Genomic DNA, 15,993 nt, shown 5'->3' with positions numbered 1-15,993 from the left:
GCCATCCTGGTGTTGCCCTCATTCACAAGGTCCAGTGGCTGACTCATCACCACATCCACATTCCAGAAGAAAAAGAGAGCAAGAGGTGGCTTTATAGCCATGACCCTAAGGTTTTACATAACATTTTTGCTCACATCCTTCTGAACACAACTTGGTCTCTTGGCTGCAAAGGCAAGCTGGGAAGTTCTTATCCTGCGCGGCCACAGACCCAGATAAATCCTTCCCACTACAGAAGAAGGGAGAATGGATTTTGGAGGACAACCAGGGAACCTCTGCCACAGGGTGTGTATGTTTTTATTACAACACTATTCTGGTGTTTTCTACCTCACTGGTACAGGAAGAAATTAGAGAAAACTGGAGCAAGTATAACAAACTATTTCCAGGGTTGGGATTAACTTTAGCATCAAGTTAGAGGGGAAAAGTAAGGCTGTGTGTAGTCCCAGAAGAGGAGAGAAATGGTTTTGAAATCCCAGTAATGTTTAAGAGAATGCAGACTTTTGCTGCCAAGGTTAGAATCCCAGATCAGCATTGTATAATCCTAGGCACAACTACTTTATCTATAAAATATACCTACTTCATATGGCTCTTGTGAGAATTAAGAGATAGTTAAGGGCTTGGCACAAATCTCACACAAAGTGCCCAATAAATGTGCTTTGCTGACCAAAAAACAACTATGGCTTTCAGTTCAGTTCTGACTTCAATTGCCTCTTTTTTCCTACTTGCCTCTATTTTCTCTTCTTTTCCCTCCAGCTAGCAAAGAATTATGACTCTCTTGGGGCCAGCTCTGTGGCTCCTGTCTCCCCCTGAAGATCTGTCGCTGGTTTTGGGCTTCCCTGGCAGGAGCCCTCTCACCATACCCCAGACTTCCCACCCTCTGGACCCTTGCATCTATCTCACGTGGACACTAAAGCCATTTTGACCTAGTATCAGAACTAGTTTGCCCTGACAAGAGTGCATTTGACTGCTGAAACCAGTTCAGCAGGTTAAGGGTCTGTAAGCAAGTGTTAAAAAATGATTCACCTATCCTTTTAATAACCCTTATATTCACTATTTTTAGGTCTTCTGTGGCTTTCAATCTATAGTAATAATAGTTGTCAACATTTATTGGGCACTTTGTGTAAGATCTGTTTCAAGTCCTCTACTACCTCTTAATTCTCCCAATGACAGCCACATGAGGTAGGTATATTTTATATAAAGAGATTAAGTAGTTGTGCCTAGGATTACACAACAATGCAGAGCTGGGATTAACCTTGGAAGCCAAAGTTCATTTTTTAACACTTGTTTACAGATCCTTAACCTGCTGAACTGGTTTCAGCCATCAAATGCACTCTTGTCACAGCAAACTAGTTCTGATGATACCAGGTCAAAATGACTTTAGCATCCACATGAAGTACATGCAAGGGTCCAAAGGGTGGGCAGTCTATGGAATGGTGAGATGGCTGCTGCCAGGGAAGCCCAAAACCAGTGACAGATCTTCAGGGGGAGACAAGAGCTACACAGCTGGCCCCAAGAGAGTTATAAATCTTTGCTAGCTCATGGAGGGAAGAGAAGAGAAAAGAGAGGGGGGTAGGAAAAAAGAGGGAATTGAAGTCAGAACTGAACTGAAAAGCCATAGTTGTTTTTTAGTTGGCCAAGCACTACTAATCTTTAAAATCAAGGGGAAAAAGAGGAAAAAATAAAGCCAAGTCTTTCTTATCCTGTCAAATCTGCCTTTTCTCTATATTCTTAAAAAGCTTACAGTTACATCATTTGAAAAAAAATTTTTTTAAACATATCCACACTAGAAGTGAAGGGTACTCTCTGGAAAGTGAAAGAAATATAATTCTATTGTGGAACGATAATTGAATTTTTAACAATTTTTAATATCTAAAACTAGATTTCTTTTGATTACTATACCAGCTAATATTTTAAAGCTTATGTGAATACTTGTAAAATTAATTACTCATAAATCTCTTGACTTCCCTGTGTAGAGATATATAAGAGAATATCGGGAGAAGGTGTACAACAGAGTCCGTGTCATTTAAAAAATCTCTAAATCTCTTTAATATAACATTTCTACCTTCAGAATTGGAATAGAAGCATATCAGAGTAATTCTGAGAGAGTCTGTATAGACTCACATTTATATCAATTTTTTTAATGAAAGAGAAAAATCTAGCAGGTTAATTTAGTTATTTCACTGATTAGTACCTTCTCACAAACACCCCTCCAGAAGAAACGTTTTTTTTTACTCGCCTCTTCTCTTTGTTTGACTCACAAGAAGCGCTGTCTTCCTATAAACAAAGGAAAAGAGGGTCAAATACAATTTTCATGCTAACACACATTTTCGTCTTTCTACATTGCCTGTTCAAAAGAAAAAAAAATTAACCATGCTAGTATTTTCAACTCTGATTAAATTTCTTTTAGGATTTTATGTGAATAAATTCCCAAATCTGAAGTAACAGTGCATTATATTGTGCTGAATCGTATGACTAGGAGGCACCTTAAGAACTAGAGAAAGAATATAGAAAATTTAGTGGGTAAGAGGTGGCTACTTGTCAGATATAGCCAATTTTCCATCTTATCTCATTAAGTTTTATCTCTACCTAACAGATCCCCAGACACTAATATTTAACAACATATTGGTAACTGCAAGTGTTAGTATGTCATCTTCTGGATTCTTTTGCCAGTCCCATAGTGCTGCAAATCATTCCCTAGCTTCCCCCATTCCCTCTTTTGTTTTTGTACTGCATCCCTCTACTGCTCTAGTCTCATTTTGCACTTTGCCTGGTCTCCTGGTCTCACTGTTTCTGAATATTTCTTATCCATCTTGGTATTCTTAAGACCCAGCACAGAAGAATCAATAAATACCACGGGAAGGAGCAAGCAGGGCTAGAAACACAATGGATGGTCACGAGATGTTAATCATCTTTGAGTAATTCTTCCAATCAAACATGCTCTGCATCTAGTTAGGCAGGCCAGCTCTGAACACAGAGGATCCAAGAACAGCACAAGGTGCATATCCCTGGGGAGAGCCCATGGCTGGAGTTAGTTCCCCAAGGTGTTCCTGCCCACACCTTTTCTAATGAGTCCAGTTAGTTTAACTCAATAGTGTGTGAACATGTAAGTAAGCTGCCATTATCCAACGCTGCCTGGAAAAACAACCATGCATCTGGTCCCTCCCATATCCCTCAGCTGCAAACTTGAGAGTAGGATAAACTTCTAGCTTTCTCTTATAGTGGCCAGGTGTTTGTGGGCATAGGGTAATACAGACGGTCTCTTGAAAAAAAGTTTAGCAGCTAGTCTGAAGAAAAATAATAAACCTTTGATTGGGACTTGGCATATGATACAACTGTTCTTCATACTATACATACAAAATAAAGTGTAGTAAGTAGCATTACCAATATTTTAAAGATGAGGCCAGGTGCGATGACTCACGCCTATAATCCCAGCACTTTGGGAGGCCAAGGCAGGCAGATCACTTGAAGTCAGGAGTTCAGGACCAGCCTGGCCAACCCTATCTCCACTAAAAATACAAAAATTAGCTGGGCTTGGTGATGCACACTTGTAATCCCAGCTACTCAGGAGGCTGAGGCAGAAGAATCGCTTGAACCCAGGAGACAGAGGTTGCAGTGAGCCAAGATTGCGCCACTGCACTCCAGCTTGTGCGACAGAGCAAGACTCTGTCTCAAAAAAAAAGAAAAAAGAAAAACACTCAGGTGGCACAGGAGTTTAACCTAATCTAACTAGATGGAACTAGAGAAAGAATATAGAGAATTTAGGGGGAAGAGGTGGCTATTTGTCAGATGTAGCCAATTTTCTAGTGCTTTAATAGAGTTATGACTTCCAGAAACAGGCAGGGTATGGTGGCTCACATCTGTAATCCCAGCACTTTAGGAGGCTGTGGTGGGCAGATCACTTTGAGCTCAGGAGTTTGAGACCAACCTGGACAACAATCCCCTCTCTCTACAAAAAATACAAAAAAATTTAGCTGGGCATGGTGGCTCATGCCTGTAGTCCCAGCTACTCACAAGGCTGAGGCTGGAGGATTGCTTGATCCTGGGAAGTGGAGGTTGCAGTGAGCCAAGATCATGACCCTGAATGCCAGCCTGGGCACAGAGTGAGACCCTGTCTCAAAAAAATTAATTAAAGACTTCCAAAGACAGTAATACTTATTTTTCTTTACCTTTTATATATTAGAAGAGGATTCCAAATTTTACAAAGTCCCTCCTAACACCAAATATGTAACTTGTTCTATCAAACCAAGTCTTAAAATACAACTTCAAAAGAAAATATGTGTTTGGCATTCAACAGGCCTTCCATAAGTGTTCACTGAGGGTTCCAAATCTCCAAATTCTAAAAGTTTCTGCATTTGGAGTACATTTTTCACCAAGATTACTCGTTTCTTTATCTTACATCACAGCCAAGAATTATATTTCTCCCCTAATACATGTTTTCTCCTAAACTCAACAGAACTGTATATTAAGATACTAAATACATGAATCATAATGCTTAGGCACCAAAAGCAATTCTAAATGTAAATGCAGTCTATTACTACAACAAAATTAGACAATAATCCTTGTGGGGAAAATGTATGTATTTTTTTGCCCTGAAAGAATTAACAGGTTTGTCGAACAGATTAAAATTCTACACATAAAATTGTTGAAACAGTTTATGGATCTACAAATTACTGCTGGGATATATGGAATTCTTATTTTTCAAAAAGCCTATGCACTCTGAGAAATTCTAGACAGCATATGAAACTATAAGAGAATTCCACCTTCTTGCTTACCAGTACAGACTTCTTAACAGTGTCAAAACTAACCCTTCTCCCCCAAAAAAGTAGGGTATAAACAAAGAGAAAGAAAGGGAAATCACAAACTTTTAGAACTTCCCCAAGCTAAGAGTTGAACATGGATAGACTCACTGAAGTCCTCAAATTGCTCCATGGGCCACTCTAGGTACATAAGCTAGGATGTCATAGGTCAGAGAGAAGCCCAGTAGAGACCACATGAAAGTTCAACCTTGTTCCAGACCTTTGTAGGTAGAAAATAAGGTTAAGTGAAACATGGAAGGTAACCATGGAATATTACCGGTTCCCAGTCAGTCATTCTTGATTAGCAAACATGGCCCAAAGCTGTAGATAAGGACTTCCTGAATAATACTGGTTCTGGAGACAGAAGCTATGAGTTCAGTGCTACATAATTCTCTCTGTGGACAGACAGCTCTGCCAAAGCTATTACATTATATTTAAGTACATATATTAAGTATATATTTAAATATATATATTATACTTCAAACATTAGTTTAAATTTAATGTTTTAAGTACAATATATATACCAAAGAGCACAAAGAAAAAAAAAGGTACAGCTTGATGAATTTTTACAAAGTGAACACACCCCTGTGACCATGACTAAGATAAAGAGATGAGACATTACCAGCATCCCAGAAGCCTCCATTTGCCCCTTCCTAGGCACTACTGACTTATCTTACTGATTTGTGGACTACATGGACTCACACAGTATGTACTCTTTCATATTGTTTCCTTTTAGTTAGCATAGTGTTTGTGAAGTTCATTCGTGGTAATGTGTAGAGTAGTAATTCATACATTTTCATTGCTATATAATATTCCATTGTATGAATATAGCAAAATGTATTGATTCTTACTGTTGAGGAAATTTTTAGATGATTCTAGTTTGAGAGAGATATATAATAATGCTGACAAGAACATTCTTGTATATATTTTTGGTGTCCATCTGTGTACACAAAGAAACATGTACTAATTCCACTAGGAATTAATTTTCCAAAGTGGTAACCAATTTACACTGCCACCACTGGTGTATAAAATCTCCAGTTGTTCCACATCCTCACCAGCATTTGGTAACGTCTGTTTTAACTTTTGCCATTCTGATGGGTATATATTGGTATCTTGTTTGGGTTTTAATTTACATTTCTGATAACCAGTGATTTTGAGCACAATTTCATGTTTATTGGCCACTTGGATATCTTCTTTTGTGAAATGCCTATGCAAGTCTTGCCCAGTTTTTTTTTACTGGACTGTCTTTTTCACATTGATTTATATATTCTAGATACAACTTCTTTTTCAGATAGGAGAGAAGGAAGAAAAGCAGAGAGAAAGAAAGGAAATATGTTTTTCTACACTTTGGCTTGCCTTTTCAAATCTGTTCATATAATCTTTGAAGAACTGAAGTCTTATTTTAATGAAGTCCAGTCTACACATTTTTTTCCTACCCCAAGGTCATGAAGATATCCTGTTATATTTTAACATCTCAACTTCCAATTTAAGACATATCTTGAAATATATGTTTGAACTTACAGTGTAACATTTTAACAAAATTCTTACCAATTTTTAAGTTTTCATAAGTAAATTAACCCTATTAAAAAGCTATCATCAAAAGTTTTTAAAGAAAAATTTTCAAAGTAAATGTTCTTAAAAGCGCAGAAAGAGGGAATGTGAGGGGTTTATAACAGCAGTAACAAGTGGTGTTAAAAGCATAGACTTGGGGCTAGACAGGTTGAAATCATGGCTAGCCATCTAACAAGCTTTGTAACTTTATAAATTGTTTATTTTATCTGAGAGTTGATTTCTTCATTTGTAAAATGAAGATGGTATCTGCTGAATATAAAGTCTTAACACTAAGCCCAACATACTCAAAACCTGTTAATGATGACCAAGATGATGTTATTAACATAAGTTAAGTGATCTTATAAAACTTAGATTTTCAGTACTGTGGGTAAAGTAAGTGCCCAATCATGCTGTGATACAGATGACAAGAAGCCCTCAGACCAGTACAAGGTGCTTGATGGAAGGACAGATCACGTGTGACCAAGGAGACTAGGAAAGGGGTGATAAATGAGACGGTTCCTAGGGGATTTTACAGAGTCAACAGGCAGTTTTCAAGGTATATGGACAAACTGAACAAAGGCTTAATGATGGGAAAGCATAGGGTAGCTTAAGAAAAAATAAGCTATTAATATATATAGGAGAATAGACAAAAATAAGGTTGATGAGGTAGGTTAGGGCTGAATGTCAAACTGAAGAATCAGTACTTATTCAGGTTAGGAAGATTTTCAGTCCAAGGAGTGACAAGAAAATCAAGCTGACCACTGTGAGTCAAATGGATTTGGATAGGGAAGGAGTAAATACCAAAATTCTATCACAGTAGTTCAGATAGAAAGATATAGAAACCTAAACTAGGGAAGCAGTGAAAGTAGAGAGCATGTTCCTACCTACAGGATGGACTCACTTTTTGTATGACCTAAAGGAGAAAACATGGCTAATCATTAAGAGTCCAAGACTGGGTAGTTGAGAAAATAGTGATGCCATTAATTTAAATGCAGAGACAGGGAAGAGAATCTGGTCTTGATACTGAGCTTGGTCCTGGACGTTTTTTTTTTTAATTCAAGCACCACCGGGAATTTCAGGTAGAAATATCCAGTTGATGAGCAGTGGGAAATACAGGTGGGGAGCCCTAGTGGCGACACAGTACTAAAGTATGGATTTGATAGTCATTTCCACAGAAGTATTATAAAAATATAATGTGGAGACAGAGATTCTGAGTTTGCTCCTGCCTTATACTAGCTGTGTGCTCTAACAAGACTCTCAACTTCTCTGAGCCTCTGTTCTCTCATTTATAACACAGGATCAAAAATATATATATATCATTCTACCTCCTCATAGGGTTGATGCAGACTAAAATGAGATAATATCTGAGAAAGTGCTATAAAAACAGCTGTTATCAAAAAACCATTTAAGTGCTTTATATATGTCAAACTATCCTAGGAAACTATTCGAAGAATTTTTTTTCTCAGTAAAAATTATACTATTGCAGATTATGTTGGGGGCTGAGGATCTTAAGGTACAATAGTATGCAATCATAGGTCCTGACCAGAAGGTGGCAGGAGAAAGACTTAGTCAGAGCTTCTTGAGGATTCCATATTTATACTCCTGAATGAAAAGTTCATTTTACTTATACATTATATATAATTAGACTCCCAAATAAATTCTTCCTATCCTTAGCTGCATGTGGCTCTACACATTTATTTATCCACTGACCATGTCAATTAATCTGTAATATAGAAAATGGAAAAAAAGAAAGGCAGTAAATAATACAATGACTACTACTATACAGTGAATACCTCTGTGTGCTAGAAACCAAATTCAGGATTTCTACACAATATTCCATTTAACATCAATACAATCCCATGAGGTAGATATTATTATTCCTCATTTTAAAGACGAGGAAACTGAGATTCAAGCTTTTGCAAGTGAAAATAAGCAGTGCCAGAGTTGCAGCTGCCATGAAAGCTCAGTGACATTTGCAAAAATTAGGTATAACCTAAAGCAAGAATGCAAAAAACAATGAACTCTGAGCACAGGGACCTTGAGACAGCTCTCCTGAAAGCCTACACATTGTTGGTAGAGTGAAGTTTTAGGGAAGCAAAACTATGAAGTATGAAACCAGATCCAACCTGAGAACAGATGCTTCTGAGTAAGCAAAGAGAATTTCTAAATAGCTAAAAGACAGAAACATTCCTAAAATAGACAGTTTGGAATGGCTCAAAAGAAAATGTGCAGCTTGGGTGACCACCCCAAAAGACTGTCTCACCTAGGCAGCTGAAGAACAACAACTTAGCCTTGGCAACAAAGCAAGATCCCATCCTTACAAAAAAAAAAAAAAAAAAAAACAACAACTAATTGGCCAGGTGTGTTGGTGCATGCCTACAGTCCCAGCTACTTGGGAGGCTGAGGCAAGAGGATCACTTGAACCTAGGGAGTTTGAGGCTACAGTGCCCTATGATGGCACCACTACACTGAAGTATGGGTGACAAGAGCAAGACCCTGTCCAAAAAAAGAAAAAACAAAGAACAACTTACCTTTCTACTTTTGAGGAGACTGGGAGTCACAGAGTCCCTGCCACAAGGTGGAGAGGTAACAGATTTGATTGGAAGCAGTAAGTTATAAATGGTGCTGTGTCCTCTAGCCCTCTAACCAACACATGCCTGTACAGCTGGCCTCTCTGATACTAAATTTTCCCCATGTGCTAAAGGTCGTACAAGAAGAGGGTTGCAAAATGAAGAGCATAGATTAATTATTATAGTTAATTATATTTCTTGGAAAATCAACCACTGGTGAGACACCAAAACCCAGAGAAACTAAGGAAGTGGTTATATTTGCATATGCATAGAAATACACATACATGTTTGCAGATAAATAGAATTTTGTCTAATATGGTATGTACTAAATTGTTAACAATAGCTTCCTCTGGAGAGTGGAACTTAGTGTCAGAAGGAACATCTATCTTGTTTTTAACACTATACAACAAACATGTTTTATTATTTTAATATTTTTAAAGTGGTTATTAAAGAGACCAATGACTAGTTTGTGCAAAATAAAAAGAAGCCAGGAAGACTCTATAATATTAATAGATCAGATTTGAGGTGACACAAAACTCAAACAGAATTAATTCATCCATGATGACTGATGAAGAAACTTCCCTATGGAAAGAAAATATGAATTCCATTCAAAGCACTTTATTTTGGTTATTTAGAATATTAAAATATACATATCCTCTAGCTGTCTTAGAATTCTGATTGATTACTTATGAAAACATTTTCTCCTTCTATGGTACAATGTTAACAATAGTACTTACAAACTAGGCTGCTGTTTGAAGACAGATAAATAGATAAATAGACAGATGTGTGTATGTATATAGAAAGTTATAGTTACATATAGTATGTGTGTGTGTGCGTGTGTGTGTGTGTGTGTGTGTATTCCTTTAATCCTGTCATCAGCTCTAGAAAGTATAAGTTATCATCTCCAGTTTATAGCTGAGGCACAAAAAGGATAAATGAGTAGCCCAAATCAAAAAAGACTATAGCCAGGATTCTAGTCCAAACAGCCCCAGCCCAAAGCTTATATTCTTAGCCACTCTTGTATATACTTCTTGAGAAAAATAAATGTATTAAAAGGGACACCAACCATAGCCACAAAGTTGGGGATTTGAATTTTTTCCAGTGTTTCCCTGAGTTGATCAACCTCTGCTCGATATTCATCAAGCTGACATTCTAATTTTTCTCTACGTAGTCGTTCATATTCCAGCTGGCCCTGCAGTTCTTTGATGGTCCTATCAAAAACAAAATTTTTTAAAAATCAATCACCAATGCCAACTAATAATTATTTTTACTAGTGGAAAGCATTCATGCATTGTATTTAAGGCAAATAAAACAAAGAAATCATTTATTCAACAAATATGTATTAAGGGTCTACTATGAACGAGCACTGACCTAGGTACTGGGGATACAGTGGTGAACAAAAGGCCCAAAATCTGCCTTCCTGGACCTTACTTTAGTAATAGAGATATGCAGACAATAAGGAAAATAAATAAGTAAAATATACGGTATGTTGGAAGGTAATAAGTGCTAAAGGAGAAAACAAAATAAAGCAGGAAAGAGTAGTATAAAATGTTGTGAAGAGGGGCTTAACATTTCATACACAGTGGCTAGGGAAGGCTTTACTGAGAAGGGGGCTTCTAAGCCAAGCCCCGAAGGAAATAAGAGAGATAACCCTGTAGACATCAGAGGAAAAGCATTCCAGACAAAAGGAACAAGTGCAAAGGCCCTAAAGTAGAAGTATGCCTGATGAAGTACAAGAAAAACAGAGGCCAATGTGATAAAATCATTTAAAGAATAAAAGGGAGGCCAGGCGCGGTGGCTCACGCCTGTAATCCCAGCACTTTGGGAGGCCGAGGCAGGTGGATCACTTGAGGCCAGGAAGTTGAGGCCAGCCTGGCCAACACAGTGTAACCCTATCTCTACTAAAAATACGAAAAAAAAAAAAAAGTCAGGTGTGGTGGGACACACCTGTAATCCCAGCTACTTGGGAAGCTGACGCATGAGAATCACTTGAACCCAGGAGGCATGGATGCAGTGAGCTGAGATCATGCAACTACTCTCCAGCGTGGATGACAGAGTGAGACTCTGTCTCAAAAAAAAAAAAAAAAAAAAAAGAGAGAGGCCAGGCACAGTGGTTCACGCCTGTAATCCCAGCACTTTGGGAGGCCAAGGCAGAAAAAGCACTTGAGCCAGGAGTTCAAGACCAGCCTGGGCAACATAGTGAGACCCCCATCTCTACCAAAAAAAAATTTTTTTTTAATTATCTGCATGGTGATGCATGCCTATAGTCCCCATTACTTGGGAAACTGAGGTGGGGGGATCCCTTGAGTCCAAGAAGTCAAGGCTGCAGTGAGCTGTGATCACTCACACCACTGCACTCCAGCCTGGGTGACAGAGTGAGACCCTTTCTAAAAAAGAAAAAGGAGAGGGAAAGTAGTTTGAGTCAGAGAGGTAAAAAGTAAGTAGGACCTTTTAAATCATAGTAAGGACTTTGGCTTTTACTCTGAGTGAAATGGGAAGCCATTGGAGGCCCTGAGCAGAAAAATGGCACAATCTGACCTTTAATGATTGCTCTGTATACTGTTTTAATACGATTACAATGGATATGATATGTTACCCTGTTTTAACATGATTACTCTGGATACTGTGTTGAGAATAGACTACAGGGTAAGGGAGTGGGGGATATGATGGGAGGGACAGGAAGTAGGAGACCTATCAGGAGGATGTGGCAATAATCCAGACAAGAAGAGATGTAATTTGAACCAGGATTTTTTTCTACCTTATCGCTGGATGGTGAGGGGAAACAGAATTCCCAAGGCATGTTAGGTTGGGTCGCAGAAGGGCAATCTAAGAATATACAGTAGTAGTTCTGGTACAGAAGTGAGTAAGGTTAAGACTGGGGATACAGAGGAAGAATGTCAATTGTGGAAGCCTAGAAGTTCAGCAAATAGAAGGGAATATCATCCCCAGGACAGAGAAACACAAATATGTTTTACTGTATTGAGAGTTTGGTCTAACTGATGGATAACAACAAAAATCAAAAGATATCCCTCAAGCCAATACTTGTCCAGTTTTTCTTTACAACTATATCTAAGATCAGGAGTTTGTACCCAAAGAATAAATGTCTTAAGATGCATTTAACACAGTGGGGTGCAGTGGCTCATGCCTGTAATCCCAACACTTTGGGAGGCCGAGGCAGGTGGATCACTTGAGGCCAGGAATTTGAGACCAGCCTGGCCAACATGGTGAAACTTTTATCTCTACTAAAAATACAAAAAATAAAAATAAAAAAATAATCCCAGCTACTTGGGAGACTGAAGCGGGAGAACTGCTTGAACCCAGGAGGCAGAGGTTGGAGTGAGCTGAGATCATGCCATTGTACTCCAGCCTGGGCGACAGAGCGAGACTCAGTCTCAAAAAAAAACAAAAACAAACAAACAAAAAAATGCACTTAACACAAAGTGGAGAACAAATGCTACAGAAGAATTAAAACTCACTCAGGGTGGAATTTAGAAGAAACACTGCCATCTCAGCTGTTATGAAACTGCATTCTGGCACAAACATAAAGCAATTTTTTTAAAAAAACTCTGTTCAAAAATCACTTACATTAATAATATTTCACATTGAGAGACTATTCCATAACTATTCGACTAAAAGTTTTAAGGACATTACTTTTCAGACTCAAGCTGTTCTTTCTTCTGCTTTAAATCTTCTTCTGTTATGCCTCCCAAGTGTTTATAGTTGCTCTCGGCAATTTCCAGGAGGTGTCTCAATTCTACAATTTTCTTGTAAGCTCTCACTGCAAGACAGAGTTGAGTAGGAACCTAGTTAGACATATAACAGCTCATGTGTCCACTGGGTGCTGGTCTTCTTGAGCATATTCTTCCTCTAGACTAGTGTCTATATGGTTTGGAGAGGGGGGTGGAGGAAAGTTGGTATATACAAAGAAGGATAAATATCAGTAATGGAATACTAAAATGAGCACGCAATGAAATACCTAAATGGAGGATTCTTTCCCTGCTACTGGAGCATGTATCAGGTTGTTATGACTATTAATGCTATGAACAAGAAGGTTTTAAAAGACTAGCAGTATTGACCAGGCATGGTGGTTCACGCCTGTAATCCCAGCACTTTGGGAGGCCGAGGTGGGTGGATCACCTGAGGTCAGGAGTTCGAGACCAGCCTGGCCAACATGGCGAAACCCCGTCACTACTAAAAATACAAAAATTAGCCGGTGTGGTGGCACGTGACTGTAATCCCAGCTACTCATGAGGGTGAGGCAGGAAAATCACTTGAACTGGGAGGCAGAGATTGCAGTGAGCCGAGACCACGCCACTGCACTCCAGCCTGGACAACAGAGTAAGACTCAGTCTCAAAAAAAAAAAAAAAAAAAAAAAGACTAGCAGTGTTTTAGGACTAATGGTGGATTACAGGACCACGTGCAATCTACTATGTAACAGAAAATTAGAAAAACTGAAATATGCTTGATTTTAAAGTACCAGCCACAAGTTTTGTGATTGGTCACTTGTAGTACCTATGCAAGAGAATATTAAGAGAAGGAAGTATATCGAGAGATATTTTGAACTATTCTCCAACTATCAGAACTATGAATTCTCCATCCTTTATGGCAGTGGTTCTCTATCTGGGGTAATTTTCTCCCCCAAGGGTCATTTGGCAACCTCTGAAGAAGTTTTGCTTGTCACAGCTTGAGAGTGGGGGACAGGGAGGTGCTACTGGCATCTAGTAGGTGAAGGCTCAGGATGCTACTAAACATCTCACAGTGCACACAGAAAAGCCTGCCTCAACAAAATAATTATCTGGCCCAAAATGTCAAGAGTACAGAAGTTGAGACACTCTGCTTTACAGGACCAGCTTAGCAAATCACAGCCTCTTGTTCCTAATACCAATGATTTATCTATCAACAGGCTGGAGCTGCAGGTTCTAAACTGCATGCACCTGAATCAAATGGGATGCTTTTCAAAAATGTATGTGCTTGAGCCCCATTCCAGACCTACAAGTTCAAGAATACGTACTTAATAAAAGGTCCTCGGCCGGGAGCAATGGCTCACGCCTATAACCCCAGCACTTTGGGAGCCAAGGCGGGCGGATCACTTCAGGTTGGGAGATAAGACCAGTATGGCCAACATGGTGAAACCCCATCTCTACTAAAAATACAAAAATTAGCTGGATGTGGTGGCACATGCCTGTAATCCAGCTACTCAGGAGACTGAGGCAGGAGTACCACTTGAGCCCAGGAGATGAAGGTTGCAGTGAGCCGAGGTCGTGCCACTGCACTCCAGCCTGGGCGACAGAGTGATACTGTCTCAAAAAAAAAAAAAAAAAAAAAAACGGCGGCCAGGTGTGGTGGCTCACGCCTGTAATCCCAGCACTTTGGGAGGCCAAGGTAGGCAGATCACGAGGTCAGGAGATCGAGACCATCCTGGCTAACATGGTAAAACCCCATCTCTACTAAAAATACAAAACAAAATTAGCCGGGCGTGGTAGCAGGTGCCTGTAGTCCCAGCTACTCGGGAGGGGAGGCTGAGGGAGGAGAATGGCGTGAACCCGGGAGGCAGAGCTTGCAGTGAGCCGAGATTGCACCACTGCACTCCAGCCTGGGCAAGAGCGAGACTCAGTCTCAAAATAAATAAATAAATAAATAAAAATGTCTCCTCAGACAATTCTCAAGGGCAGACAGGTTTGGGAACACCATAACCACTAGTAAGAAGGTAGAGGAGATTAAGATAAAAAATGTCAGAAAAGACTGAAAGAGCAGTGAGTATTTAGCTTATATAATAATTTCCTTAATATTTGAAAGTCTATGTTTCGTAAAGCCTGTTCTATGGGGTCCTCAGAGGTAAGAACTAAGATTAATTGGAATTAGCTCCAGGAAGAAAGATTTCAATTCAACAAAAGAGGAAATTTCCAATGAAAACAATAAAAATCATGTATTTATGCAGTGTCTGTGATGTCGAGACACTACACTAAGTACCTTACACATTTTAATCCTCACAGAGAAGAAATGCGTTTCAAAAGAACACATACACATGGACAACAAGATTACGAAAAAATGCTCAACATCAGGAATCATTAGAGAAATGCAAATCAAAACCACAATGAAATGCCATCTCACATCAGTCAGAATGGCTATTATTAAAAAGTCAAAAAACAACAGATGCTGGGGAGATTGTGGAGAAAAGAACATTTATACACTGCTGGTAGGAGTGTAAATTAGTTCAACCATTGTGGAAAGCAGTTTGGCGATTTCTCAAAGAACTCAAAACAGAATTAACACATAACCCAGCAACCCCACTACCGGTATGTACCCAAAGGAATATATATCATACTATATTCACACTATATTCAAACTATAAAGACACATGCACACATGTTCATCATAGCACTATTCACATAGCAAAAACATGGAATCAACCTAAATGCCCATCAACAGAAGACTGGATAAAGAAAATGTGGTGCGGCCGGGCACAGTGGCTCACGCCTGTAATCCCAGCACTTCGGGAGGCCAAGACGGGTGGATCACAAGGTCAGGAATTCAAGACCAGCCTGACCAACATGGTGAAACCCATCTCTACTAAAAATTCAAACATTAGCTGGCCGTGGTGGCACATGCCTGTAGTCACCGCTACTCGAGAGGCTGAGGCAGGAGAACCGCTTGAACCCGGGAGGCGGAGGTTGCAGTGAGCCAAGATCGTGCCACTGCACTCCAGCCTGATGACAGACTGAGACTCCGTCTAAAAAAACAAAAAACAAAAAAACAAAAAACAAAAAAAACTTACTACCATTCACCGAATTCCCCAGGCCAGAAATCTGTCATCCTTGATTACCCTCTTTTTCTAACACCTCACAGCCACATCTATCAGCAAATCCTATCATCTTTCTCTCTTCTAAATACATCCAAATCTCACTTCTTATTATCCCCATCATCTCCACTCCAGTCCAAGCCATAAACAACTCTCTCCTGAACTATAGCCACAGCCCCCTAACTTATTTCCCTGCTTCCACTCTTGCCCTATGAAGGAAAATGGGCTTTAGACAACACCGGAAATCTGGAGGCAAAAACAGTCAAGGCAAACAAGATC

At 39.3% G+C, this 15,993-nt stretch overlaps 1 protein-coding gene across 7 annotated transcripts in view; it reads right to left on the bottom strand.

The window, feature by feature from the left end:
• ANKRD42 (ankyrin repeat domain 42) overlaps window positions 1–15,993 on the bottom strand; it is a 73,964-nt gene that overhangs the window by 3,638 nt on the left and 54,333 nt on the right. For 3 of the 7 annotated variants that reach the window (XM_024254705.3, XM_054523973.2, XM_063728040.1), the window contains 3 exons: window positions 12,566–12,692; window positions 9,981–10,125; window positions 2,189–2,271 (listed from right to left, as the gene is read on the bottom strand). In XM_024254705.3, coding sequence (XP_024110473.2) covers window positions 2,189–2,271; window positions 9,981–10,125; window positions 12,566–12,692 — 355 coding nt within the window. 7 annotated transcript variants of the gene reach the window in all.

The sequence above is a fragment of the Pongo abelii genome, chromosome 9 (genome assembly GCF_028885655.2).
Source record: "Pongo abelii isolate AG06213 chromosome 9, NHGRI_mPonAbe1-v2.0_pri, whole genome shotgun sequence".
Taxonomy (NCBI): Eukaryota; Metazoa; Chordata; class Mammalia; order Primates; family Hominidae; genus Pongo; species Pongo abelii.
The sequence above is the reverse complement of the archived record's forward strand: the minus strand, read 5'-3'. Positions and strand labels throughout refer to the sequence as shown.